The sequence below is a fragment of the Gorilla gorilla genome, chromosome 21 (assembly GCF_029281585.2).
Source record: "Gorilla gorilla gorilla isolate KB3781 chromosome 21, NHGRI_mGorGor1-v2.1_pri, whole genome shotgun sequence".
Classification (NCBI taxonomy): Eukaryota; Metazoa; Chordata; class Mammalia; order Primates; family Hominidae; genus Gorilla; species Gorilla gorilla.
In genome coordinates, this window is record NC_073245.2 from 35471184 (window position 1) to 35498643 (window position 27460).

The 27460-nt window shown below is 55.4% G+C and overlaps 1 protein-coding gene across 8 annotated transcripts in view; it reads right to left on the reverse strand.

Annotated features, from left to right (window-relative positions):
* The window catches only part of NINL (ninein like), a 136201-nt gene that overhangs the window by 21955 nt on the left and 86786 nt on the right, over window positions 1–27460 (reverse strand). For 6 of the 8 annotated variants that reach the window (XM_019017262.4, XM_055372818.2, XM_019017261.4 and 3 more), the window contains 9 exons: window positions 25575–25711; window positions 24027–24167; window positions 18730–18904; window positions 17262–17372; window positions 16633–16713; window positions 7020–7152; window positions 5216–5322; window positions 3977–4260; window positions 1121–2170 (listed from right to left, as the gene is read on the reverse strand). In XM_019017262.4, coding sequence (XP_018872807.4) covers window positions 1121–2170; window positions 3977–4260; window positions 5216–5322; window positions 7020–7152; window positions 16633–16713; window positions 17262–17372; window positions 18730–18904; window positions 24027–24167; window positions 25575–25711 — 2219 coding nt within the window. The remainder of the gene's footprint in view (window positions 1–1120; window positions 2171–3976; window positions 4261–5215; window positions 5323–7019; window positions 7153–16632; window positions 16714–17261; window positions 17373–18729; window positions 18905–24026; window positions 24168–25574; window positions 25712–27460) is intronic. The other 2 variants (XM_019017263.4, XM_055372820.2) reach the window with 1 other exon arrangement.

Consider the following 27460-nt stretch of genomic DNA (forward strand, 5'->3'; position numbering starts at 1 on the left):
TAGCTGGGATTACAGGCGCACGCCACCACACTAATTTTTGTATTTTTAGTAGAGATGGGGTTTCACCACGCTGGCCAGGCTGGTCTTGAACTCCTGACCTCAGGTGATCCACCCACCTCGGCCTCCCAAAGTGCTGAGATTACAGGCGGGAACCACCGTGCCCTATCTGTTACGAGGTTTTAAATTCCTGATTCCTGGTGGTGCACGCCTATAATCCCAGCTACTCAGGAGGCTGAGGCAGGAGAATCACTTGAACCTGGGAGGCAGAGGTTGCAGTGAGCCCAGACAGCACCACTGCACTCCAGCCTGGGCCACACAGCGAGACTCTGTCTCAAAAAAAACAAAAAACAAAAAAACCTCCTAACAAAGCCCAGGAGCTGATGGCTTCACTGGTGAATTCTACCACTTAAAAAAGAACTTCCACCACCTCTTCTCAAACTCTTCCAAGAATTGAAGAGAAGGGAACACTTCCAAACTCATTCTATGAGGCATTACTTGAAACCAAAGCCAGATAACGACACTACAGACCAGAAAAGAAAACTGCAGACCAATCCCTTATGATGCAAAAATTGATGCTAAAATCCTCAACAAAATACTAGCAAAAGTTATTGTTTAATGGGTATACAGCCTCTGATGGGAACAACAATGAAAAATCTTTGGAAGCGAGGGCCGGGCGCAGTGGCTCACGCCTGTAATCCCAGCACTTTGTGAGGCCAAGGCGGGCAGATCACCTTTGAGGACAGCCTGGCTAACATGGTGAAACCCCGTCTCTACTAAAAATACAAAAATTAGTCAGGCGTGCTGGCAGGCGCCTGTAATCCCAGCTACTTGGGAGGCTGATGCACAAGAGTATCTTGAACCCGGAAGGCGGGTTCAGGACCCCGAAAGGCAGTCCTGCCCTCCCTCTGCCCAGTGGTAGAGCACCAGATGACCGTGGGATTCCGGGACGGGGCTGGGCTCACAACCCCTACTCAGGCTGAAGGGCTACACAGCCCCCATCAGGGGCTGCGAGCTTGTCGGCAGGAAGGGCCACGCAGCACCATTAGCAACAGGGGTCAGTGGGTTAGTTCTGCATTTTTAGTTTTAAGTGTTTAGTTTTAAGAATGAGTAGAAGGCAAACCTGTCGCTCTCTCTCAAATCTACATGTTTCTCCAGAGCCCGGAGGACGTCTTCCAGATGTAGAAGTTTGGTTTCCATGTCATCCTTCTCTCTCTCCAGCGCTATTTTGGTCTCCCCCTCTTCCGGGGCAGCAAGCTGCTCCTGCCAGGAACCCTGCGGGTCTGCGAGCTGGAGGTGGGATGGCAAGGACCCTCTCCTGGCAACCTCCACGCTGTGCTTGTGACACCCAGGCTCCACGGCGCCCTCGGCCCGGGCCTGCTGCTCCGAGGCCTGCTCCTGGGTGCCCCTGCTCCAGCTTCGTGCTCGCTCTTCCTGAATGGCCTGTGGCCTCTCAGCCCGTCCCCTGCACGAAGCGGCCGGCCTCAGGGGTGGCTCCCACATCCGTGGCTGGGTTTGCGAGGCGTCTCTCTCTGTTCCCAGCAGAGGCAGCTCCCGGGCTCCAGGCTGCTCCAGCCCCGCTGCACTTGCGCCGAAAGGCTCTGGCTCCTTTGGGACAATATCCCCATCCACTTCACAGGGCTGCATGCGTGACCACCTCTCTGAGGGGCCGTGGGATGCCGGGGCAGGGGCGGGGGCCGGGCTCTGCGTAGCTTCTGTGTCCTGGGCTTGCCTGCAGCGAGGCCCGGCTCCTGCCGCCTCCTCAGACTCTCTTTCATCACCTGGGGCCAGCCAGGGCAGTGGCCGCTCCCCACAGCCCGGACGCAGTGGTAGGAGGCCACGTGCGCCCTCCCGGCCACTTCCTGCCACCAGCCCATCTTTCGGCAGGGCCTGCAGCATCTCTGCTTCCCGGGAGGGCCCGTCCACTCGCTTCCCGCGGGCAAGCTCCAACTCCTCCTCCTCGAGGGCCAACGATACGCACATCTGGGCGCGCTTCTCGCTCGCACAGGGCTGCAGCTTCAGTGCCCTCTCCAGCTCCAGCTGCTCCGACCTCTGGCTCCCGCGTGGCAGGGGTCCCGGCGGCGGCTCCTCCAGCTCCAAGGTCAGGTCTCTGCGAGCGAGCAGGGCTCCCAGCCCCGACGGCTCTCCACTCAGCTCCGCCTCAGCCTCTTTCCTGTGGAAGTAGAACCGTCACACACCACAGCCCTGCCGCCCCCAGCCCCTCTCTCGGGTTTGAAGTCTGCCCAGCTGTTGCAATGGCTGCGACCTCCTCTCTGTGGTTGGCTTTCTTTATCCCTCCTCGCCTCCCTCAGCCCTGGCTTCAACCTATACCCTGGGCCCTACTTCAGAGTCCAGACGAGGATCCGCCCCACGGAGCGAGGTTCTGCACATGGAAGCCCAAGCACGAACCCTTTCCATGTGGAGTGTTCACATGGAAGATGGCCGCCACCATGCAGGACCTGGTTGCAGCCCCTCTGCCGTGCAGGCCACGTTCCAAGCCCTCAAGGCTCCTAACTGGACAGGGCAGACATACGACGTGGCCCGCACTGCAGTGGGTTCTACACGATAGCGCTGGAGACCCAGAGCCAAAACTGTCCCCTAATTCCCTGAAGCTGCTGGGCCTTGGGACCTCTGGCGGCCCGCAGGAGAGTCCAGTGGAAGTAAAGTGAGAGCCGGCAAGACCACAGCACCAGAAGGGGTATGTGGTCCATGCCTGGCCAGGGCAAGGGGAGCAAGGAAGTGGTCGGAGGGCCTCCACCTCCAAGCGTTGGCAGATCGGGAGCCCTGCAGAGCGGGGACAGCAGCTCCCCAGGAGCAGGCTGCTAGAGACAGCTCCGGGTGGGGGCCAGGTGCACAAGGGCCTGGATGCTGAGAGGAGGGGGGTGCTCGTGCCTGCCCCTCTGTTCCCACTGGGGTCTGCAGGGACTCTGACCCAATCTCTTACCACACGCTCTTGGCTTTAAGGGGAAATAGCTGAAAGCCTGGGGAGGCACAGGATGGACAGATGACTTTTTTTTTTTTTTTGAGACGAGTCTCACTTTGTGGCTCAGGCTGGAGTGCAATGGCGAGATCTCGGCTCACTGCAACCTCCGCCTCCCGAATTCAAGTGATTCTCCTGCCTCAGCCTCCCGAGTAGCTGGGATTACAGGTGCCTGCTACCATGCTCAGCTAATTTTTTGTGTTTTTAGTAGAGACAGGGTTTCACCATGTTGGCCAGGCTGGTCTCAAACTCCTGAGCTCAAGTGATTTACCCGCCTTGGCCTCCCAAAGTGCTGATTACAGGTGTGAGCCACCGCATCTGGCCAGAAAGATGACTTTCTGTCAGGCTGGGGGTGGCCCAGCCAGTGTGGTGGGAGGGCCCGTCCTCTTCTAAGCCGGGGCCAATGCTCTCCACAGGACAGTGGGTGCCAGCTGAGCTGCAGCCTGTCTGCGATGACCAGGCACTTCCTCTCCTACCTCAGATGCCCCCAACAAGAACAGACGTGGTCACTTCACATGTACCTCACACCAGAACACATAAAACACCAGCACAGGCTTTCTGTAAGCCTTCTCTCTCGCTTGCACACTTGAGCCTTTTTGGGAACCTCACTAACCCCAGCTGGCCATCTTTCCCATTGTTCAGGGCTTCAGGCCTTTCTCCATCTCCGCACATGCTACCCTGCCTGGCCCTGGAGAAGCGGGTGGCTCTGAGCGATGGAGGCAATGTTGCTGCCGGGCACGGCTGAGGCAAAGGGTACAGAACACTGGGCTGTTTCTACACAGTGAACAGCTTCATGGCCCACGATCCAATGTATATTTTAAATTCAGAGCCAGAATACTCATGCCAGGACCTGTTCTTTTGGCACTCACCCTTCTGCCCAGAGGAAAACCACCCAGTCGGGAGGCACAGCAATTCTGAGTTGTTTCCTAAGTCTAATTTCAAATTTTGGTTCTTGGCAAGAAACCCCAGACTTGAAATCTCAAAAGAAGCTGGCCGGACCTGATCTGCTGCAGGTGGCTCTGATGCTGCAGGTCCAGGCCACACAGTGCCTGGGTGCAGCAGGGTGCCAGGCCCATCTGCTCAGGCTCGGGGCTGCGGGCTGTGTCCTGCAGCTGCTCCTGCAGGCCCCAGATGACCTCCTGAGACTTCTCGTGGAGCTCCTCCAGGTCGGCCTTCTGACCCTCCAGCACGCTGACCTCGCGCCTGCGAGCCTGCTCCATGTCCTTCGTCTCCTTCTCAAAGTTCCTTTTCAGTGCCGCAATTTCCCTTTCGTAGTAATTTACCTAAAACGAGAAACATGAGCCCCGTGGACCAGGAGGCCCTAAGAATGATCTTGCTGCTGACATAACACAGAAACACGAAGCTGCCTGGCACAACGTGCAAAGACCGGCATCCTGGCCTGCCGAGGTGCCAGGGTGTGCAGAAGGGGACAGTGACATGAATGTTGGTGGTGCTCCCCAGGGCCTAGTGAGGTGTGAGTCACCTATCCCCCCTGAGACAGGGCGGCAGGCAGGGACAGGCAGGAAGCTCGGGGCTCACTGGAGCATTTGGCCGAGCACTGCAAGGGACGCAGAGGGTGGAATCTTTACAGGACCTTGGGGTGGCTCTGAACAGCGTGGAGGCCCTCAGTGGAAGGAATACCATCCAACTATGGGTGGGCAGGGCTCACCGGAGCTTCCAGTTAATCCTTCAGGGATCCCCAGGGCATGGCCACAGGCAGCTCCACCTAGCTGGTACCCTGACGGAGGAACTGGACACATAACAAGTCATGGACACTGTCCCTCAAAGGCACCACAGTCTAGGAACAGAACAGGGCTAAACTCATCCTGACAGTTTCATCCAGGGTGGCCCTGGCCTCAAAGCCACTGAGCTACCCAGGGGGCAAATGCCAGGTCGCTCAGGCTTGGAGCACAGCCAGTAACTGATTCTCACCCACAGACCAGCAAGGAGGGCTGGCCACAGCGCTGTGCTGCCTCAAGTATCCCCTTGTGACACTCCAGAGTATCACACCATTCCCTCCCCATCAGTCATCCTATGTCCTGTGTCCTTCCAAAGAGTGTTTGGGCAGCATGTCAGTTTTATTTGCATTTCCCTACAAACTTTCCTCCCCAAAGGGGCTCACAATGAGACAAAGGATTCCAGGGCAGACGCATGTGGAAATGTCAGCGTGCCCAAGTAAAGCTGCCCAACACACAGCAGCTACTCCCCCAGGGCCCCACAGCCCCATAATCCCCTCACCTTGGTCTCCAGCTGGGTCCTGAGGTCTCGGTAATGCTCCTTTACCTGCTCCATCATCAGCTCCGTTTCTATACTCACTGGAGCAGAATTACCCAGGAATGAAATGCCTGCAAACAAGAGGCCACTTCCGTTTGTCACACTGAGGATGCCACAGTGGCCCCTTCCAAACCTTCCAATCTGATATTTTGGCATTGGCATCCGTGAGGGGCAGGCGGTGCTGGCTGTGAGGATGGAGCTGCGTCCTTAAAGTCAGCACTCATCAGTACATAGCATTCCGTTATTTATCAGAACACTCAGAGATGAGACTAGGTGGCTCCCCACATGATTCACAGGAGCCCCTTTAGTCCCTAAAATATGCTGTGCTATGGTACATTTACTGCACCCTAAATCCTGTTCCCTGAAGATGCCAGGGTCACGGAGGAAATGGAAGGACATAATGGCCTGTGGCACAGCAGATGCCCGGTGGTGCAGAGCTTTAGATGATGTGCAGATGACCACAGCTGTGTGCATGGAGGTTATCTATCTATTTAGATAACCTTTTCTTGGTGGCCCTACATTATTATTTCATCACATAAACGATGCCAGGTTCTGAGAGGCAAGTCTGGCACACTAACCCCTGCTGGAATTAGCGCTCTGAGACTGACGGGCTGGGAGGTATGACAGCCAGCGGCATCCAGGTGGGACGTCAATGGGGCTACGGACCCCCAGGCACCACCCTGGGTGCAGGCAATCCTGGATACGTGTGTTTCTGGGATGGGTGGCCGGTGGGGTCTTGCACCTCCCTGCAGCTTCCTGAGAGTCTGCCAGCTGTTGGGGTGGCGCCTTAGGAGCCTGACTCCAATCCAGGAGCCAGCAGGGGAGGGGGTGCCTTAGGGATCCCAGGAGGTCAGTCTCACATGCACAAAAGTCCCGACTAGGCTCCCCTATGAGGTTCCAATATTGGCCTATTTTTTTTATTTCATTGAGTAAACAGTTTCAGGGCAACAGGAGAACTCTGAAGTTCTCCTGGGGTTACAGATGGCAGCAAAATCTTCTCTGAGGGGCTGAGGTTGCCATGACGGGGGAGCGAGGGGAGCAGGTGGGGCTGCTGGGTCCCCATGGGCCCCTGTCACAGCAGTGGACACGGAGCCATGTGCATTGTATGCTGCTATTGAGTGGGCAGAGGCCACCCCATCCTCCAAAGGGAGCACCACAGACCTCAACGGCGGCTGCAGCACCTGGACCCCCATTCTCTCTGCAGAGGAGCCAGAGACACTTCGATGTGGGTTCCGGGGACCCTGGGTCCTTGGAGCTTGTCCCAATCCCATTGGCTGCGAGCACAGGGGCAGTTGGCCAGGTGGGGCCACTCCCTTAGTACCTGGTGCCTCCCTGCCTCGGTCAGACTTGGGGGGTGGTGCCAGCTACCACATCACCCAGAAGCAGCAAGGGCAAGCCCCGACAGCCTCTGTCTGAACAGGCCTGAGTACTGGGAGGCCCCGGTGCATTCTCCGGGATTTAGCTCTTCTCAGTCTCAGCAAGTACCATGTCACTGAAACAGCTCTGAGATGTGGGAACAGCCTGGGCCAGCCCTGGGGCTGCCCACCCTCAGTGTCCCTTCCTCCTCCCTCTGCAGGTGACCTTCCGTGTTGCAAGGTCACCCTGTGGCATCCCTGGATCCTCCTTGGAAAGTCCCTGCAGAGCAGACCACCTCCCTTCAGGTCACAGCAACATCATCATCTTCATCATCTCCACTCTTTTCCTGGCTCTGGGCCTTGTTGTCAACAGCAGGCCTTGGGTCAGCCCCCTCCCAGGGACGGGCTCCTACCTGCTGGGCCGAGTCCAGAGAGCTGCCGTCTGTGCCCATCCGGGCTCCATGAGGGGCTGTGCCGGTTCTTGGGCAGCCGTGCCCACAGGCCTTCCAGCTCAGCTTGCAGCTCATCGTTGCGGTCCTGCAGGTCCTGTGGGGACAGAGCCAGCCACCTCCTCTAGCAGCTGCAGCCATTCAGCCCAGCGAGCTGGCCGAGCTGGCCTCCAGGGGGGTCCCTTGCAGGTGAGGTGCACTGTGAGGTGAGGGCCTGTTGCTTCCCAGCTTCCAGCAGGAAACCATCTGGATTTTAAGTCGCTAACGTCATGGTGAGATAAGCCAAAACAAAGGTCCTTTCTTGACTTTCTCACTTTTAAAAACTTTTATTTTTACTGTATTTTATTTATTTAGAGGCAGAATCTTGCTCTCTTGCCCAGGCTGGAGTGCACTGGTGCAAATCTCAGCTCACTTCAGCCTCCTTCTCCCAGGTTCAAGTGATTCTCCTGCCTCTGCCTCCCAAGTAGCTGGGATTACAGGTGTGCGCCACTACGCCTGGTTAATTAATTTATTTATTTTTCTATTTTTAGTAGAGATGGGGTTTCACCATGTTGGCCAGGCTGGTCTCGAACTCCTGTGATATGCCCACCTCAGCCTCCCAAAGTGCTGGGGTTACAGGCGTGAGCCACCATGCCTGGCCCTTACATCACTTTCTATCACTGTTATATGGGAGGGGCTCAAAGAAAAAAGTGAGGCAGCTCCTGGGGAGAAATGTAGAAAATGCAGAGTATGGCCGGGCGTGGTGGCTCACGCCTGTAATCCCAACATTCTGGGAGGCCCAGATGAGCAGATCACCTGAGGTCAGGAGTTTGAGACCAGCCTGGTCAACATGGTGAAACTCCATCTCTACTAAAAATACAAAAATTAGCCGGGCGTGGTGGCATGCGCCTGTAATCTCAGCTACTTGGGAGGCTGAGGCAGGAGAGTCGCTTGAACCCAGGAGGCAGAGATTGCAGTGAGCCAAGATCATGCCATTGCACTCCAGCCTGAGCAAAAAGAGCAAACTCCATCTCAAGAAAAAAATAAATAAAGAAAAGAGGCCAGGTGTGGTGGCTCATGCCTGTAATCCCAGCACTTTGGGAGGCTGAGGTGCGCAGATCACGAGGTCAAGAGATCGAGACCATCCTGGCCAACATGGTGAAACCCCGTTCTCTACTAAAAATACAAAAACTAGCCAGGCGTGGTCGTGGGCACCTGTAATCCCAGCTACTCAGGAGGCTGAGGCAGAAGAATCGCTTGAACCCAGGAGGCAGAGGTTGCAGTGAGCCGAGACTGTGCCACTCCACTCCAGCCTGGTGACAGAACAAGACTCTGTCTCAACAAAAAAAAAAAAAAAAAAAAAAAAAGAAAGAAAAGAAAATGCAGAATACTGTCACCACCAGAAACTAGTCTTTGTTGGAACCGCAGTGGTGCTGCAATGTGCATGTCAGGCAGTGCCCTGGGTAAGGATAGGATTCCTTCCTCAGCGGCCACTGAATTTGCAAAGGGTTCTGCAGCTTTAACTACCAAAGAGGAAACCATTTGCTTCAGATCATATGCTGCAAAGCAGAGAACATGTCAGAAAGAAAGGATGATGTTGGTAAGCAGACACTGGAGCAGGTGGAGGCCGCGTGGGCGGCGGGAAGGCTAGGACACCATGGCAGGGTGGGTGGAAGCTTCAGGGGAGGCATCTGCATTTGTGGCCAGCTTAATTGTGCTCCCACTTTAATGAACTACGTCCTAACCAGTATGCTCAGTCACTTGCTCTTTAAAGGGACAGGAAGGGCAGAGTTTCTAGCCCACTTTCTTAGACACCTCCCAGGGTCCTGCAGACCTTCAGGAAGCAGTCATAAACCAGGCTGTGCATGCTTCCCCATTCACACGTGGCTGGGGCCTCGGTCCCCAGCCCTGCAGCCTGAGTGGGACTTGTGACTGCTTCGACCTAGGAGACAGCAGAAGTGATGCCACGGGACTTCCAGGAACACAACATCCACCCACTTCTGCTGGGACATTTGCTCTGGGGCAGCTGCCGCCACCATGCTGTGATGAAGCCCAAAGTAGCCCTGCAGAGGCCACTTGGAGAGGCCCAGATGGAGAAGGGAGGCCCCAGCCCACACGGCACATCATGCAATATACCCAGGTAACAAACCTGCACAGGTACCCCCAAATCTAAAATAAAAGTTGAAAGAAAAAAAGTTTTTAAAAACACCAATATCCTTGTTACAAAATACAAAGAAACCCCAAAAGTGAGTTTGCAGAGATCAGGTGACACACAGTGGGGAGGGCTCAGGGTGATCCTTCTGGAATCTGGAGACCGACCAGAAAGATGCCCTCAGTCAAGACACAGCGACCCCTAGGAGCGAGTAGCATGCCAGGCACCCAGATCCTGTCTCTAAAACCATTCCCTCAGGAAAGGAACCAAGACTCCTAGGAGAAATGGCAGATTGCGGGCAGGTGCTGGGGCATCTCATTATGCCAGCAAGTGTGGAAACATTTGACAAAACAAGGCAGCAGCCAACACTGCGGGGCATGCCGCGGCACAGCAAGCAGCCGAGGACTCTCACTTGCCAAATCTTGCACAATTTGGGCATGAAAATAATTAAAAACCATAGGGAGGAAATGGGAATTCATGAGTCCATACCAGTGACTGGTACATGTATGGCTAGATCTGGACAGACAGGATTTCTCTAGCTTGAGTAGAATGCCAATGGCATGGACAGATGTGGAGGGGCTGCTAAGCAGGAAAATCATTTTGCAACCATCATAGTAAAGACTGAATCAGGCAAGAATCACCAGTGATGCTAAATCCAGGGAAGATTCTGATGAAGGCAGTATATTTGCATGGACTTAAAGTGTCTTTCCACTGACTGTGTATTATTAATAGTTGCAGGGGAGAAAAAATGGTGATTACCGAGCAGAGAAACCAGGCGACACCTCGGTTGGGAGATCAGAAGCAACACCAGCGAGCCGGGCACAACATCACCCATGTGCTGTGCCAGCTGAGGATGCACAGCCTCAGTGCTGTGAACAGGAAACATCAGAAACACACAAAACGGGAACGTTGCTATGAAAAAGCGAGGAGGACAACATTCCTCAAAAATATCAATGTCATAAAGACAAAGAAAGGAAATGAGTCAGAATAAAGGATATTAAAGAAACAATCTGGCCCTCGGTAGATGCACTGAGGGAAGCAGAACTCGGCCAGCAGGTAACATGTTGCTTCGATGGCAGTTCATCAAGCATGCCTCAGTCATGAGAAAATATTCTCATTCAGTCAGGTGCTGGGAAACTTACTCTCCAGGAAATAAAAGCCCTCGCTTGTGGCTTTTACAAATTTCTGTGGTTTAAAGCCTGTATCAATTTGAAGCCTACCAAAGGCTTAATAAGCAATCTGCAAATCCTTGAACTCTGCATAATCACCTGCAGGAGCAGGAAGCTGCACAGCACTGCCAGCAGAACGGGAGGAAGTGTTTCTTAGGAAGTGCACACAAGCACTGGGCCGTGAAGGGTCAGGATGTGCATATCTGACCCTCGGATGCTAAATCATGATGTTTAGCATCTTTATGGGTACTTATACACCTTTTTCTTATTAGGTTATGTATTCATATTTGGAGAGAGTTTTTATATATTCTGGATCCAAGTCTTTTATCAGATAAATACATAATTCACAAACATTTACTCCCATTTGTGTCTTTTGATCAGTGGGTCTTAATTTTTATTAAATCAAATGTTATTATTGTAAAAATCTATTATGAACTAGGCTTTAGAAGGCATAGTAAATAAAACTTGGATGTCATGAAGATCACAGCATTTTCTCCTTTTCTCAGTGGATTCTACAGTGTTCTGTCCAGGGCCAGGTGCTGCCTTCAGTTGTCCTGTTCCTTTAACATCCTTGACTCTGAAACATTCCCACAGCCTTTCTTTGTCTTTTATGACATTGATAATTTTGAAGAACACTGTTGTTCCTGCCCATTTTTCATAGAAATGGTCTCATGTTGTGGTTTGCTGATGTTTCCTTTGGATTGAGGCTGTGGTTCAGAAATAACAATGTCTACACGTTCACACCCACACCAACACAGCCAGTGGGCAGGTATGCTAAGGCAGAGTCAACAGGGTGAAATGTGAACAGGTGCATGTGGGTAAAGGGTACACAGACACGTGTTCTGTGCACTAGTTTTGTTTGTAACTATGAAAGTTTGAAATTGTTTTCATATAAAAAGTTTTTAAATATTCTAAATGTTAGTTTGAAACAGACAAAAAAATCCAAAAAAAGGAAAGGGGAAATATCTGAATAAATAGGTTAGCATTTAAATATAAAATATCTCTGCTGTTTCAAAAAATAAAATTGAAAGAACCCCAGATGAAAAGAATAGCATGTCTTTAAGTAACAGAATCATGTTAAAGAAAGAAGGGTTTTAAATTTGAAAAATCCAGGGCATTAAAGGAATCTATTAATGGAAGGTTATCTCTAGGTTCTGAGTCTGCTCCAGCAGCTACCAGAGGAGGAAGCCAGCAGCCCACATGCAGCTGCAGTCCTAGCAGCACACCATCTGGACCCCATCCGCATGGCAGGCCCCACCCACCCCACACACACCAGTCGAGGCAGAAGGAAGGCGACATCGCTCATCACACATAGGATTCTCAAAAGGAGAATGAGACGTGCTGGGAACAATGGCAGGGTGCCCAGATGGAGGCAAACCACAGACAGGAAGGGGTAATCACAGCCACTGAGAACGCAAGCTCGGGCTCACCTCGATCCTCTGGGGTTGCAAAGCAACATGCGGCAGGGACAAAGTCAGGGTCACTTTACATGGGAGGGAAATCATTCAGAGTGAATCGAGAATAGACCCTTAAAATCGAACAACAATGCTTTATCTGGTTCTCTGGCTATAGGGCAGCCCATGAATTACCAGCTTAACAGACACATATTTTCCCTATAATACCTGCTCAAATTTCAAATCATGTGAAATTACTTCACATCGACTGCTCACTTAACAATGACCATCACAGTATCCCCAGAAACAATCACAGATTTTCAGCACGGGGTGATGTGGCCTTAAGATTCACACACAGAAAGAATGAGCTGTAACTAAAACCAGTTGTGCTGTGGCATCACCACCCAAGGTAACTAAAGATTATCCACCGGGTAAAATTAAGTCAGTTTCAGATCATCACCCGTTCATATAGCTATAAACTATGGTTGCCCAACTTGAAAATTTTTATTAAAATTATTATTAAAGCTAACTTGCAGGAGAAATGAATGAGTGAACAGTAAGCAAGCTCTACTGATACCTTTAGGTTTTTTTCTCATTTTTGCTGGGTGGGGGGATTATACAGGGTCTTAAATGGCTGTTATTTGTGGATGCATGTGACTTATCTCTGTTCACCTGGCAATGCTGCCTGGAAAGAATTCCATGCCTAAAATCATCCGCTTCCATGTTATTTTCAAGCCTATACAGGGTTCTGTTAGAATAACAGTCATAACATGCCCAGCCATTCCTGATGCTGAGAGCTTGGCTGGGTTCAGTGTCTATTGTTACAACTTGTTTGGACCTAACCCTCTGTATGCCAGGATGTAAGAGGGGCAGTTGGGTCAAGGACTGGGGTTTTTGATGGTGAAAAAAATGTTTCTGTACAAGTTTTACATGAATTAACTTTTGGTAAATTAAAACCTAACCAGGAGCTGCCTGTGAAAGAACCATGTGGTGAACGACCTTAGAGATAAAGTAACTTTTCTGTATTGTTAATAATCAACCCAACTCAACTCTAGTTTGTTTTCTTCTACACAGAATTTTCTTCCGCACAGAATTTCTTCTGCAGGCCAGAGCAGGGTGGGGTGAGACCATGGGGAGCTGGCTGGGCCAGCCATCAGCTCGTCTGCAAGGCGGCCATCAAGGCACTGGAACCGGGCTTTCCTCACAGAACCACTCTTGCAGATCTAGAGAAACACCCGAGCTTTAAAACATTCCACGGTCTCTGCGTGCTCAGGTGAGCAGGGAGGGGAAGAAATGGAGGCTTTGCAATGCCCCAGAACCTGGCAGCTTGCATTTAAAATGTGCCAAGGAGGGTGGTGGTCCAACCGCGGCTCTGAACCTGAACAATCAATCACTCTGTGTCATACAGCACCAGAAACACAGGCTGTGAGGGTGGGCATCCAGGCCTCCCAGCAGCCCACATGTGGCCCAGCGGGGCAGGTGAATGTGTGGCACGCCGAGGTGTGAAGTGACTTCCTTGCGCTCATTCTCTTTTTTTGGGGAGGGATGGAGTCTCGCTCTGTGGCCCAGGCTGGAGTACAGTGGTGCGATCTCGGCTCACTGCAACCTCCGCCTCTTGGGTTCAAGTGATTCTCCTGCCTCAGCCTCCTGAGTAGCTGGGACTACAGGCGCGCACCACCACACCCAGCTAATTTTTGTATTTTTAGTAGAGATGGGGTTTCACCATCTTGGCCAGGCTGGTCTTGAACTCCTGACCGCATGATCCACCCGCCTCGGCCTCCCAAAGTGCTGGGATTACAGGTGTGAGCCACCGCGCCCGGCCTCCTTCACTCATTCTCTTTCGGGGCACGTGGCAGTTCCAGATGCTCTGCGTCATGTGATATCATGACGGACTGACGCAGCAGCAGGTTTGAGCATCCCGTCCTCTGTTTGGCCGGCCAGTGAGGAGGCTGGCGAGAATGCAACACCACGGCACATTCCTGGCTAGTTTTTGTTTCTTTTGGAAAACAGCTATGTTCCCCAAAATAGGCTATTTATGTTAACCTGTTATTACATTATTATTCTTAAATAAATTAATAAATTTAAAAAATTTCCGATTCTCCTGCCTCAGCCTCCCAAGTAGCTGGGACTACAGGCGCCCGCCACCACTCCCGGCTAATTTTGTTTTTGTATTTTTAGTAGAGACAGGGTTTCACCGTGTTAGCCAGGATGGTCTCAATCTCCTGTCCTCGAGATCCACCCGCCTCAGCCTCCCAAAGTGCTGGGATTACAGGCGTGAACCACCGCGCCTGGCCTGTTTGGGCCTGCCGAGTGCCTGTGATTGCGTGCCGCCACGCCTGACTGGTTTTCGTATTTTTTTGGTGGAGACGGGGTTTCGCTGTGTCGGCCAGGCTGGTCTCCAGCTCCTAACCGCGAGTGATCTGCCAGCCTCGGCCTCCCGAGGTGCCGGGAATGCAGATGGAGTATTGTTAACTCAGTGCTCAATGGCGCCCAGGCTGGAGTGCAGTGGCGTGATCTCGGCTCGCTACAACCACCTCCCAGCCGCCTGCCTTGGCCTCCCAAAGTGCCGAGATTGCAGCCTCTGCCCGGCCGCCACCCCGTCTGGGAAGTGAGGAGCGTCTCCGCCTGGCCGCCTATCATCTGGGATGTGAGGAGCCCCTCTGCCTGGCTGCCCAGTCTGGAAAGTGAGGAGCGTCTCTGCCCGGCCGCCATCCCATCTAGGAAGTGAGGAGCGCCTCTTCCCGGCCGCCATCACATCTGGGAAGTGAGGAGCGTCTCTGCCCGGCCGCCCATCGTCTGAGATGTGGGGAGCACCTCTGCCCTGCCGCCCCGTCCGGGATGTGAGGAGCGTCTCTGCCCGGCCGCCCCGTCTGAGAAGTGAGGAGACCCTCTGCCTGGCAACCGCCCCGTCTGAGAAGTGAGGAGCCCCTCCGCCCGGCAGCCACCCCTTCTGAGAAGTGAGGAGCCCCTCTGCCCAGCAGCCACCCCGTCTGGGAAGTGAGGAGCGTCTCCGCCCGGCAGCCACCTCGTCCGGGAGGGAGGTGGGGGGGTCAGCCTCCCACCCGGCCAGCCGCCCCGTCTGGGAGGGAGGTGGGGGGGTCAGCCCCCCGCCTGGCCAGCCGCCCCGTCCGGGAGGTGAGGGGCGCCTCTGCCGGGGCGCCTCTGCCCGGCCGCCCCTACTGGGAAGTGAGGAGCCCCTCTGCCCGGCCAGCCGCTCCGTCCGGGAGGGAGGAGGGGGGGTCAGCCCCCCGCCCGGCCAGCCGCCCCGTCCGGGAGGTGAGGGGCGCCTCTGCCCGGCCGCCCCTACTGGGAAGTGAGGAGCCCCTCTGCCCAGCCAGCCGCTCCGTCCGGGAGGGAGGTGGGGGGGTCAGCCCCCCGCCCAGCCAGCTGCCCCGTCTGGGAGGGAGGTGGGGGGGTCAGCCCCCCGCCTGGCCAGCCGCCCCGTCCGGGAGGTGAGGGGCGCCTTTGCCCGGCCGCCCCTACTGGGAAGTGAGGAACCCCTCTGCCCGGCCAGCCACCCCGTCCAGGAGGGAGGTGGGGGGGGTCAGCCCCCCGCCCGGCCAGCCGCCCCGTCCGGGAGGGAGGTGGGGGGGTCAGCCCCCCGCCTGGCCAGCCGCCCCATCCGGGAGGTGAGGGGCGCCTCTGCCCGGCCGCCCCTACTGGGAAGTGAGAAGCCCCTCTGCCCGGCCAGCCGCCCCGTCCGGGAGGGAGGTGGGGGGGTCAGCCCCCCGCCCAGCCAGCTGCCCCGTCCGGGAGGTGAGGGGCGCCTCTGCCCGGCCGCCCCTACTGGGAAGTGAGGAGCCCCTCTGCCCGGCCACCACCCCGTCCGGGAGGGAGATGGGGGGGTCAGCCCACCGCCCAGCCAGCTGCCCCATCCGGGAGGGAGGTGGGGGGGTCAGCCCCCCGCCCGGCCAGCTGCCCCGTCGGGGAAGTGAGGGGCGCCTCTGCCCGGCCGCCCCTACTGGGAAGTGAGGAGCCCCTCTGCCCGGCCAGCTGCCCCATCCGGGAGGGAGTCGGGGGGGGTCAGCCCCCCGCCCGGCCAGCCACCCCGTCTGGGAGGGAGGTGGGGGGGTCAGCCCCCCCGCCCGGCCAGCCGCCCCGTCCGGGAGGGAGGTGGGGGGGGTCAGCCCCCCGCCCGGCCAGCCACCCCGTCCGGGAGGTGAGGGGCACCTCTGCCCGGCTGCCCCTACTGGGAAGTGAGGAGCCCCTCTGCCCGGCCACCACCCCATCTGGGAGGTGTACCCAACAGCTCATTGAGAACGGGCCATGAAGACAATGGCGGTTTTGTGGAATAGAAAGGGGGGAAAGGTGGGGAAAAGATTGAGAAATCGGATGGTTGCCGTGTCTGTGTAGAAAGAGGTAGACATGGGAGACTTTTCATTTTGTTCTGTACTAAGAAAAATTCTTCTGCCTTGGAAAAAAAAAAAAAATTTCCACTTTAATTTTTACCATGGTAAATATTAAATTTAATCCACATAACCTACATCAACACAAGCTCTTTGGGGTCCTTGAGAACATTAAGCATGTACGGGGGTCCTCCTGGTTTTAAGTTTCATTCACTGCGTCCACTGTGCCCTGCACTCCTGTGTCTCCAACTGACAGACGGACACGCATGGCAGGTTTGGCCCAGGAAAGCTAAACATGAACAACAGAAGACAACAATGCCCTGCATGGTCCCTGGACACACACAGGCGGCCTTCAGGATAGGTGGCAACGAGAGCCAGGGAACCCTAAGTCTAGGAGTGTGGCAAGGCCATGGTCAAGCATGGCCGCAAGCAGAGGCTCTCCCTGGAGCAGACACTCCTGCGTTACTGTGGACCACCTGCGTGTGGAGACCCAGAGCCTGGACATGAGACTAAAAGGCAGACAGAGCAGGCACATACCCGGCACTTGAGCTCGTATTCCTTCAGGACTGCTGCGAACCGCTCCTCCTGGGCCAGGAGCTCCGCACTCTGTGGCTCCAGCTGAAAGGCAGACACAAAGGAAGTCACGGGTGGGCCTCGAGCCAGAGGGGGACCTTCTTCTCCAGCCCCTGGGCTCCAAGAACCTGCCCAGCTTCCGCCAACACCAGGCACTGCATCTCCAGGTATAGCCGCCATCCCCACTCCTTCTCCTTACTCCCCCATCTAGAAGGTCACAAGACAGAAGGATTTTCCAGACTTATCTAAGGTGGCCACACTCATCCCTGGAGCCCAGACCCTGACCCTGGGCAGCCCCTCTCCTCATCCTCCTCCCTAGGTGACACCCAGGGAAGGCCCTGCCCTCCCTCCACGCCCCCTACCACTGAGGGCTGTCGCTAGTGAGCAGTTGTGCTCTGTAGGCAGACGGCCCCCCACATTGTCATGCAGAGGAAGCAGAGGGAAGGCCTCATGCTGACTTTCTCTTCATTCTAAATTTTAGGAGAATACCGCATTCTGTGACCTGCCGCATCTCTCCCCCGCCACCCCCGCCACCCCCACTCTGCCCAGCAGGCCCTCCCCTCTGGAGGCAGACTGTCAGCAAAGGGACTCGCCTTGTCCTTCAGCACAAACTCCAGGTCCTTCTGCAGCTTCAGGGCCAGCCTCTCCGAATCCGAAAGCTTTTCCACCACTTCCACAATCTCCTTCTGTAGGCGACTGTTTTCCTAGGAGACACAGGCCAGTGGCTCATCAGGCTCCTGCAGGACGGAGGGGATGTGTGCAGGATGGAGGTGAGAGGCTTGCTTCTCATAGGACTGGGCATCAGGAAAGAACCCCCACCCACCGCAGAGGCACCTGGTGCTGTGCAGGCGGCTGTGCCGGGGATGTCCCCCACCCTCCCAGGACAGATGCCAGAGCCCACCCAGACTGTGGCTACCCCATCGTCTTCACTTCTCTTGTCCCCTCCCTTACCCCGTGCTCAGAAAGGCCATGAGTCATACAAGAAAGGGTGGAGAGCCAGGCACGGTGGCTCACGCCTGTAATCCCAGCACTTTGGGAGGCCGAGGCGGGCGGATCACAAGGTCAGGAGATCAAGACTATCCTGGCTAACATGGTGAAACCCCATCTCTACTAAAAATACAAAAAATTAGCCAGGCGTGGTGGCGGGAGCCAGCTACTCAGGAGGCTGAGGCAGGAGAATGGTGGGAACCTGGGAGGCGGAGCTTGCAGTGAGTGGAGATCATGCCACTGCACTCTAGCCTGGGCGACAGAGCGAGACTCCATCTCAAGAAAAAAAAAAAAAAAAAAAAAAAAAGAAAGGGTGGGGAATACAAAAGCATTGCAAAAGTATTATAGAAAAGGCATCCTTCCAGAGCCATTCCTGAACCAGGGATCAGATATCGTACCAGGACAGCTCAGACAGCCATCGCCAGGGGAGGAGGCAGCGTCTGTAGACGGTGGGGGACTGCGGTGAGAAGGGTGGAGAGCAAGGCTGTTGGGGGGCTCAGGCTGCCCAGCCTCTCCTCCCGGGAGGTGGGGCAGGTGTGGGGAGTTAGGAGAGGAGGACACAGGCAGGAGCAGAGCAGGGACCAGCACAGCAAGGGCCAGCACCTCTGTCCCACTGCGATGCCTCACTGGAGTCAGTATCAGGGGACAGTTGTGAGACACTCACCAAAGCCCATCAAACCCCATCAGCTCCAGGCCACAAAGCCAGCCTCGGGCAGGCTGGGCTTAAGGTTCTGGTCTCTTTGCTGCCCCCATGGGTGTTCCTGGTTTCTGGGGTTGAAGCAGTGCTGGCTGCGGGTGCTGGCCCTCCCTGACCGCGGGTCCACCTGGCCCAGAGCAGAGAGTGGGAGTGGTGGGGAAGGAGGGGCAATGTCCTGCTGGCAAGCCAGGACCCCTTCTGCTCTGCAGCGAGTGGGACACCTCCTCACTGCAGCAGGTGCTCCCTCGGGCCCTGCCCTGAAACATAAGCTTGAGGGCACTGGCAGGTGTGGATCTGGATCCTCAACCAGGATGACGTGGGTGTGGGGAATGCTCAGGCCCCCCCCAGCTTCCTGGATGCCCTGGGGATGCCCCTACCTTCAGGGCCAGGGTCAGCTTCTCGCGGAGGCCAGCCTCCTCAGCCTGCAGGCGCCCCACGTCCCACTCCAGCGCGGCCCTCTGCCTGTGGGCCTGCTCCCAGAACAGCTCTCGCTCCGCCTCCACCTCAGACCGCAGGAGGCTCAGCCTTTCCCGGTACCCCTGCTCCAGATGCCTGTAACATGTCACACATCACACGTCAGACATGTCATGTCGGGGCTGCCCAGGCCCACGCCACCCCCTTCCTAGCCTCCTCCCTCTTAGAAATGCCCCTGTCCTCAGCACGTGCAGGGCCACCCTGCCTTGGCTGAGCTGCCCATGCTGGGAGGCAAATCTGAGGGTGGGTGCTCCTCCCTCATAGGCTGCTGGAGGTGACCCCAGACAAGGGGATCTGGTGGGTCACATGGCAAATACCACCAGCTTCCCCCTCACAGCGAGGAGCGCAGCTCCCTGGGGTGAGTCCCAAGGTGGCCCCTCCACCCGGTGTGCATGGCAGGCAACAGACCTTTGATAAAGACTTTTGATACCAAATGCACATGAAAATCACCTCCCTCCCAAGGAGGGAGGCAGCATGAAACCCATGGACAGTGAATTCCCAAAGCAATCTGAGGAAGAGGTGGGGGATATTTTTTTCTCAGCTGCTACATTCATCTTTTACAATAACCGTTTCCATTAGCAGGAAAAACAGTGTTCAACGCTCAGTCTCATCTCTTTCTGAAACAGCAGCTTCAGTGGAATTCTCAAACCACGTCTACCCAGACTGAAGACCAGTGAGGCTCCTACTTCTGCAGAAGCCTGGTGACGCCCATAACCAAGTCTGAGACATCTAAGCCCCAGAGCCCGGGCTTTTAATCTTGGCTTAGAACTTTAAAGAAACAACACTCAAAAGGGAAGAGTATGAAGGAAGTACAATAATCTGACTAATTTAATACTCCACAAATCTTTTGGGGTAGTGTTAAAGCTACATATTTCCTATCAGCCTACTCTTTAAAAACTTTTGAAATATACAAAAATAGGGAAATGGTTAAATAAATTATGGCAGATCCACACAAAGACCCAGGTGAGATGCTCTGTGGCCATCAGAAAAGCATATGCAACATGGTGTCATTTTTTTTTCTGGAGACAGAGTCTTGCTCTGTCGCCCAGGCTGGAGTGCAGTGGCGGGATCTCAGCTCACTGCAAACTCTGCCTCCCAGGTTCACACCATTCTCCTGCCTCAGCCTCCCGAGTAGCTGGGACTACAGGCACCCACCACCATGCCCGGCTAATTTTTTGTATTTTTTAGTAGAGACGGGGTTTCACCATGTTAACCAGGATGGTCTCAATCTCCTGACCTCGTGATCTGCCTCCCAAAGTGCTGGGATTACAGGCGTGAGCCACCACACCCGGCCACAACATGGTATCATTTTTTAAGAATTATGTGCATAGAAAAAAAAGGTGAAAGATAATATAGACAATGTAAAGAGTGATACCCCCGGGAAAGTGAGATTTCTGGTTTTATTTTTCCTTTAATTGTACTTTCTAAAATGTGTGCAATAAACACGTATCACTCATTACATTTATAATAAGGAAAACCTAATGCAATAATAAAAGCTACTTACAGAAACCTACTCATAACTCCCATTGCTCATGGGACAAAACCCAAGCTCTCAGGGCCACGTGGGTTCTGAGGATGCAGCTTAGCCCCTCGAATGCATCCCTCTACCAGGTTCCAGGACAGAGTGTTTCTAATCCTCTAACCCTGGGAAAGACAATTCACACAAGTCTTTCCAAATGGCTGGGAGAGAATCAAGGTATACACGTGTGGACAGAAGCAAATCAGTTCTCAGTTACTCAAACTGAGTATGAGTCAACTTACTTCCAGCTTTGAACACAAGTGTCTCACAAGGAGCACTCTTGTCTAGGGGCCCTGCTAACCCCAAGGCTGGGATGAGGCTGTGCTCGGGAGAACGAAGTCGCTGGAGGTCAGAGCCCAGCCCCTCAGGTCCTGAGAGGCAGCACCAAGATCCCTGTGGCACCAACAGGGATAGGTGGATCCCGATACTCAGGATGAAAGTGAGAGGTGGACGAACCGAGCTTACAACAGAGCCGTCAGGAGAAAGGAGGGGGCGTCCAGGGAGAGGAAATGAGTTCCTGGAGCTCCCCGTGGGTCTCCCTGACATACTTTCAGCTCCTAAATGTTAGCAATTGTCTCCTCTGGAGATCCAAGCTGGCCTCATGTGCGCTCCGGAAGGCAGGGAGCTATGAGAACGTCTTAAGCAACAAAGTCAAGGTCACCTCCCCCAAGGCCGGGGGGCATCTTTTGGTCCCTCCTCTAGGAATTCCCCAGCCAGGTGGGAATGATGACGCTACAAGGCTGGCCCAGAATAGCTCAGCTGACGGAGACCACAGAGACCATCCCTGCCCACAGGAGCAGGGTACACCGCTTCCTAACAAAATGCCTTCCACGCTCAGGGCAGGGAACTCGTGCCTTGAGGCCTGGCCCAGCTCCTCCACGTGGAGGGCAAGGGCCCCAGCCACTGCCTGTGCCTGTCCCTGTACCTGGCTTTTCGCCTCACCAGACACCTCCTCATGTTTGGTGAAAGGAGACTTGACTTTTAGCTTCCCTGAAAATGACCACAGTCCTACAGGGGCTTCCCACCACCACCACAGCCACAGGAGCCAGTGGCACCAAGAACTCCAGGGGGCCCACAGGCCGCACAGGCCCCATGCATGTACACAGCACCCCCCACTGCACCCCACAGGTCCCATGCACACAGTACCCCCACTACACCCCACAGGCCCCACACACACAGCACCCACATAGCACCACACAGGCCCCACGCACACTCAGCAACCCCACTCAGCACCCCCACTGCACCCCACAGGCCCCATACATGCACGCAGCACTTTCCACTGCACCCCTCTAGTCCCGGAACACTCACAGCACCCCCACTGCACCCTACAGGCCCCAAGCATGCTCAAAGCACTGACATGGCACCACACGAGCCCCACATACACTCATAGCACCCACATGGCACCCCATGGGCCCCATGTACACGCACTGCACCACCGCTGTACCCCACATACCTGAGGTCCCATGAATGCTCACAGCACCCTCATTGCATCCCACATGCCCTTGCACTCCACAGGCCCCATGCACTCACACTAACTCCCCACACCATGTAGAGGCACATGTAGATCTGGACCTGCTGTGTACAGCCGTCCCCAGCCTGCCCTGGAAGGAAAGGGGACTTGGGAGGTGCAGGCGAACAGAGGCGGGGTGAGGCCCCGCCCTGTCCCAGCCACCCCCTATGGACTGAACCATGTGGAGGTGGCGGCTGCAGGAAGTGCAGCGGGGACCCCCTTCTGCCCAGCACAGATCCGTGGAAACCCTGAGGACATGGGTTATGGAGATGGGGGACGCCCACTGGCCTTAGAGCTGGCCCCAGACTGTGCCTGGCTCTGGAAGGCCTGAAGGAGAGTGGCTGGGCTCTGCCCTCATGCTTCTCCCACCTGAGGCTCTTGCTCCCCAGAAAGCTGACCAGTGGCCTTCGGCTGACCCAGAAACAGTGTAAGGCCAGGAGAAGGGAGACCTGGGTGTCAGCTTCACACACGCACGCTCACTGCTGCGGGACTGGGCCAGTTACTGAGCTGCTCCAGGACTCAGTTTGTTTGGCTGAACAATGGGGATAAATGGCCTATTTGGTCCCAGTGGCCGTTAAGTGAGGCGACCCCTGGTGCACACAGGAGACACACCACAGCTGTCTCACCAACCAAATTCACTTCTCCAGAGGCCAAGGACCCATCAGTAGCCCCTCAACCCCTGGACCCCCAGGTGCACGACAAAGATGCTCAGGGCTTCTTTGGTAAAGGAGCAACAGCTTCAGGCTTCAGCCCGCAGTGCAGCTGGCACAATTCCAACATGCGATGTGGCCAGCAGCCAGGCTCCCATCTGCAGGCTCACCCTGGGGACTCCGCAGCACCCCAAGCAAACCGCCCGCATCCCTGGAGGGTGCCACACCACGTGGCTCCATCGCGCATAGCTCTTCTTTGCTAGCCACGCTCAGCTGAGCCACCACCACCAGGACCATGGCAGCGAGTGCTGTGTCTGTGTTGTGCAATGCAGAGGGTGGGCCGACCTGCAGACCAAGAACCCAAGGGCGTGGGGACAACAGGGCCAGGACTGCAGCCTCGGGCAGACCTCCCGAGCCATCAGAGGACCCACTGACAAGGGAGAATGGCAGGGAGGCCAGCCATGTCTTGCTGCCCCTGCCCAAGAGCTGTGACTCAGAGCCAGGAAAGCCTGTCCTGAGCTACCCCGGAGGACCCTCCAGGCATGCACAAACTTCAGGTGAAAAACAGCAGCTCAGCCCAGGCAGACATGTGCCCCACCAATGACATAGAGAAGCCCCTCTCCCTGCCTGAGCCTGGGACACCCTCTTGGGTGGGATTTCCTCAGATGTTCTGTTTGTGAACCAGTGCGGTGGTTGTATCCTTAAACAAAACAAATCGGAAATCTAAGGCCAGGCGTGGTGGCTCACACCTGTATTCCCAGCACTTTGGAAGGCTGATGGGGGTGGATTACTTGAAGTCAGGAGTTGGTCATCCCGGCCAAAATGGTGAAACCCCATCTCTACTAAAAATACAAAAATTAGCTGGGTGTGGTGGCAGGCGCCTGTTTAATCCCCGCTACTTGGGAGGCTGAGGCAGGAGAATTGCTTGAACCTGGGAGGCAGAGGTTGCGGTGAGCCAAGATGGCACCACTGCACTCCAGCCTGGGATACAGAGGGAGACTCCATCTCAAAAACAAAAACAAAAATAAAAACAAATCAGAAATCCTTTTCTCTGGTCTATCCAGCCACTGTTCCACACAACTGTCCCCACATCGGGGTCACTACAGCTGTGATACCTGGAGTTGGGTTCCTTCTCTGGGCTCCTTCTACTGCTGGGCCAAAAGGAAACCATTGCCAGTCCTTGCAACATAGCCACCTGCCTCTTGCATCACAGGCACGCAGCTAGGGGCAGAAAGGCTTGGCTTATGTGAGAAGAGCCCAGCAAAGCGAGGGCAGGAGGCAGGACCTCCTCGGCCCATGGGGACGCAGCCAGGGCCAGGCACTGCACCAACCCCAGGAAGAGCACGGCTCTGCTTTCTCAAGGCTGTGCCCCCTGGATTCCCCCTGGCTCAGGTGAAATAGGGGGGTCTCCACTGAGCCACACCCGCAGCTCTGGCCCCTGGCAGCCCTGTGTCCACTACCTGCCCTCAAAGGGGCTGGGGAGGCCCAGGTAAGAATCCACCACCTGGGCCCAGAACCCACTTGATTTTCTTCTCCGTGAGCTGCTCCAGGGTGGAGTGGCAGTCGTCCATCTCTTTCACAAACTCCAGGTTCCTCTTCTCGGCCCTCTCCAGGTCCTGCCTCGCCTTGTCACGCTCCCTTGCCAGCTGCTCCACCTGCCCTCTGCCACAGGAAGGAGACAGGGTCAGATGGGACCCCACTGCTGGCCTGACCCGCCATGCCAGTCGGCTCTGGGCCCCATATCTGCATCAATGATAGAAACTAGCACACCAACTATACAGTGGGCACTGCTCCACCAGCCTGCTCCTAAGGCAGTTTCTACAACTGCTATGCTCATTTTATACATGTGTACACTGAGAGAGAGGGGCCACGTGACTTGGCAAGGAAAGTTTCTAGGTGGTTTCTAACCCAGGAAGACTGAGCCTGGAGTCCCACAGCATGCCACATCACTTATGCAGCCCCAGGGCATGTGGGAGTTGGTTTGTGAGCCCTCTCATCGGCAGCTGGGCGTGGATCGCAAGTACCTAATTCAGTAACGGGCATGTGGCGGGGAGGAGGCTGGCCACCTGTTAGCCCTGCATGGGCATCCCAGCACGCTAGTGAGCACACAGAGTCACCAGAGCACAACGCAGTGGTTGTATGTGGTCTCAGCTCTGCCCGGCCACCCTGACCCAGCTGAGGCACTGTGTAAATCATTGGTGGCACCTGCTATTCCAGTGACTGTTTCCCCACGAAAGGAGCTTTCCTCCCTCCCTGTCCCAAGGCCAGGGGAGGGACCTGGGCAAGCCTTTCTCCGGTTCTATCTGCAGAGCTGCCTGAGGCCAGAGGCGGCTCCGCTGTCTGCATCTGGACAGATGCAGTCTTTAGGATTGAGATTGTGGTTTCTGCCAATCTTTTCTGCATCTTCAGAACATTGACAAAAACACCATGACAATCTTTTTGCAAATCTGCTTAGCAGACGGATGGCCTGAATGGTCAGCCAAACCAAACAGACACAATTAAAAGGGAATGGGTTCTCAGCCCAACGTCACGGGGCATTTTGTGACCACGTTTGAAAAGCGCCTTTCCTTCTTCCTGCTGACAGCCCAGCCTGGGAGCCCCCTGGCGCGAGAGGCAGCGGCAGGACCCCACCTGGCGGTGGCAAGTGCCTGCACCAGCATGAGGGGGGACTTCATGTCTGTCCCTTCGAAACCTCAATGTAAAGGGCTCAGTGGGGGCCCCCAACATACAGATCCCAAGCACCTCAACAAGTGGGAGGAAAGCCAGCGAGCCTTAAATTGTGTAGACTCAGACGGCACAGTTCCTCAGGCCCCACCCAGCCCAGAAACACGGATGAGCGGCTGCCATTCACCTGTCCATGCTCCGCAGCTAGATTCTGCTCCTGTCCCTCTGCGAGCGCCGGCTTGAAGGGCCAGAGAGCACGGGACAGACAGTGTGCAGAGCCCTGCCCCAGGACTGGCCATGTGGGGTGGATAAGAGCTGACTGGTGTCCTGTGTGCCCCAGACCCCCCTCCAGGCCCGCCTGGCCAGCCACACTGCCACGTTCCCCAGTCCCCTGTGGCCTCTTACTGCTGGTAGCTCAGCTCCTGGTGGTAGCAGGCCAGGGCTGCCTGCTGGACGGCACTGTCCACTGTCATGAGCTCGTTGTCAAGGGCCCAGGTCAGCTCCAGAAGGTTCACCTTCTCGTCCACGCTGAAGTCCAGGCTCTGGAAGCAGCAAGCCTGGTAAGCAGGAGAGGCTGACGGACTTCCCCAAGCAGACACCTCTTTGCTCCCTCCCTGGTCCAGGGCCTAGCCCAGCATGGCTGTCCCAGGCAGCACCTGCCCCTCCTGTCTGCCAAGGTCTCTGCGTCTTGAGGGGTGCTCCTCCTCCATCCCACGCAACTCTGGTGGGCTGTCAATGGCCTGGTCCTCCTGCCTCTGCCTCAGGGGTGCGTAGGCCCAGGCTAGACAGAACCCCTCTTCCTGGACAAAGTGTCAGACACAGACAGGGGCAAGTCCCCTGCAGGCCCTTCATGGGGACTGCTATGGAGGCCAGGGCACAAGGCCCTTTTCCCTCTGAAATAATCTATTTTAAGGATGTGAGCCTTGGGATTCCCTGCGATGAGGCCTGACCTGCAGCTCATGCCACCAGGAAGAGTGTGGAGAGATGGAGGGGGTCCCCACAGCAGCCCTCAGGCTTAAAGCCAAAAAGCTTTCCAGAGTGGGGTGTTCCTCCCCACAGAAGTGTGAAGAATACACTAACAAACTTCAAAGCACAGAACAGCCGGCATTTTACTGAAACAACAAAAAATAGAGTCACACACACCCTAAGCCCCTCAGCTCAAGGGAGCGGCAGCTAACGTTCTGTCGTGTTTGCTTTTTCCGCCTTGGGTATTCCTGGCTCTGCTTTCCACTTGTGGCTACAAACGCCCTGCTCAGGCCAGCGGCAGGCACCATGGCAGGGCGGCTGAAGCAGGTGCCAGGACGTGCCTGGCCCAGAGTCTCCTGTGAAGTAGGGGCTGACTTTCCACACTGCCCACTTCCCAGCAGCTCCTGAGGAGCAATGGCATCTTGGGAGAGGCTGGGGAGCCGCCTGGAAAGCTGTCCCTACACAAGCACACGCTCCCCACCACGTCACTGGACGGCGTAGAGGGACAGAACCGCCACAGCAGCCTGAGGTCAGAAATGCTGACTGAGTTGCAAGGCAGAATTTGGCAATAATCTATCATGAAACGAGGGAGAAGCCACCCAGGGCGTCTTTGCAGAGCAGCACCAGCAGCTCTAGCGCAAATGGGAAAGAGAATAAGTTCTGAAAGGGCAGAGGCAAGATGCACTCATCAGAGCCAGGGCACAGCAGCAGCCAGGGCACCCCCAGGGCTGTGGAGTCAGGTGTCGGGCATCTTGGAACCCAGAGACTTGTGCTCTCTGCCCTTCCTGCAAGCGATTTTTGGTGATCCTGCCTCCGCCTCTGGCTCTCAGGACAATCGTGAGGCCAGCTGTCCAGGTCTGGCTTTGCCATCTTGGGGGACTCGGTAACAGATGAGGTTGGGCCAATGAGGGTCTTGGTCCGTGGAGTAGGGTGGACTGTTTCAAGGGCTGTCTGGGCTCCTTCCTGTATTGTCTATCTGTGCCAACAGGACATTTTCTGAGGGAATATGACAGAGCCTCCAAGAGTTACAGGGTGCAACTTCAGGAGTCCAGCCTCAGAGAAATGCTGGCACAGCAGCAAGAGGACATCGTTGCACTATAAATGCCCAGATTTATCATAGGAAAAGCGAAGGGTCGCACAAATTAGCAAGACAAACAGTATGACACCAATTTTGCAAAAAAAAAAAAATTTTAGCCAGAATGTATATATACATCTCTCATGTGCCAGGGAAAATCTCTGCAGGACACCCACTACACCAACAGCTGTCGCCCCCTCCAGGGAATAGGGAGAGGGGGGTAGGTAGGCTTTCTTTCTTATTTAATAGG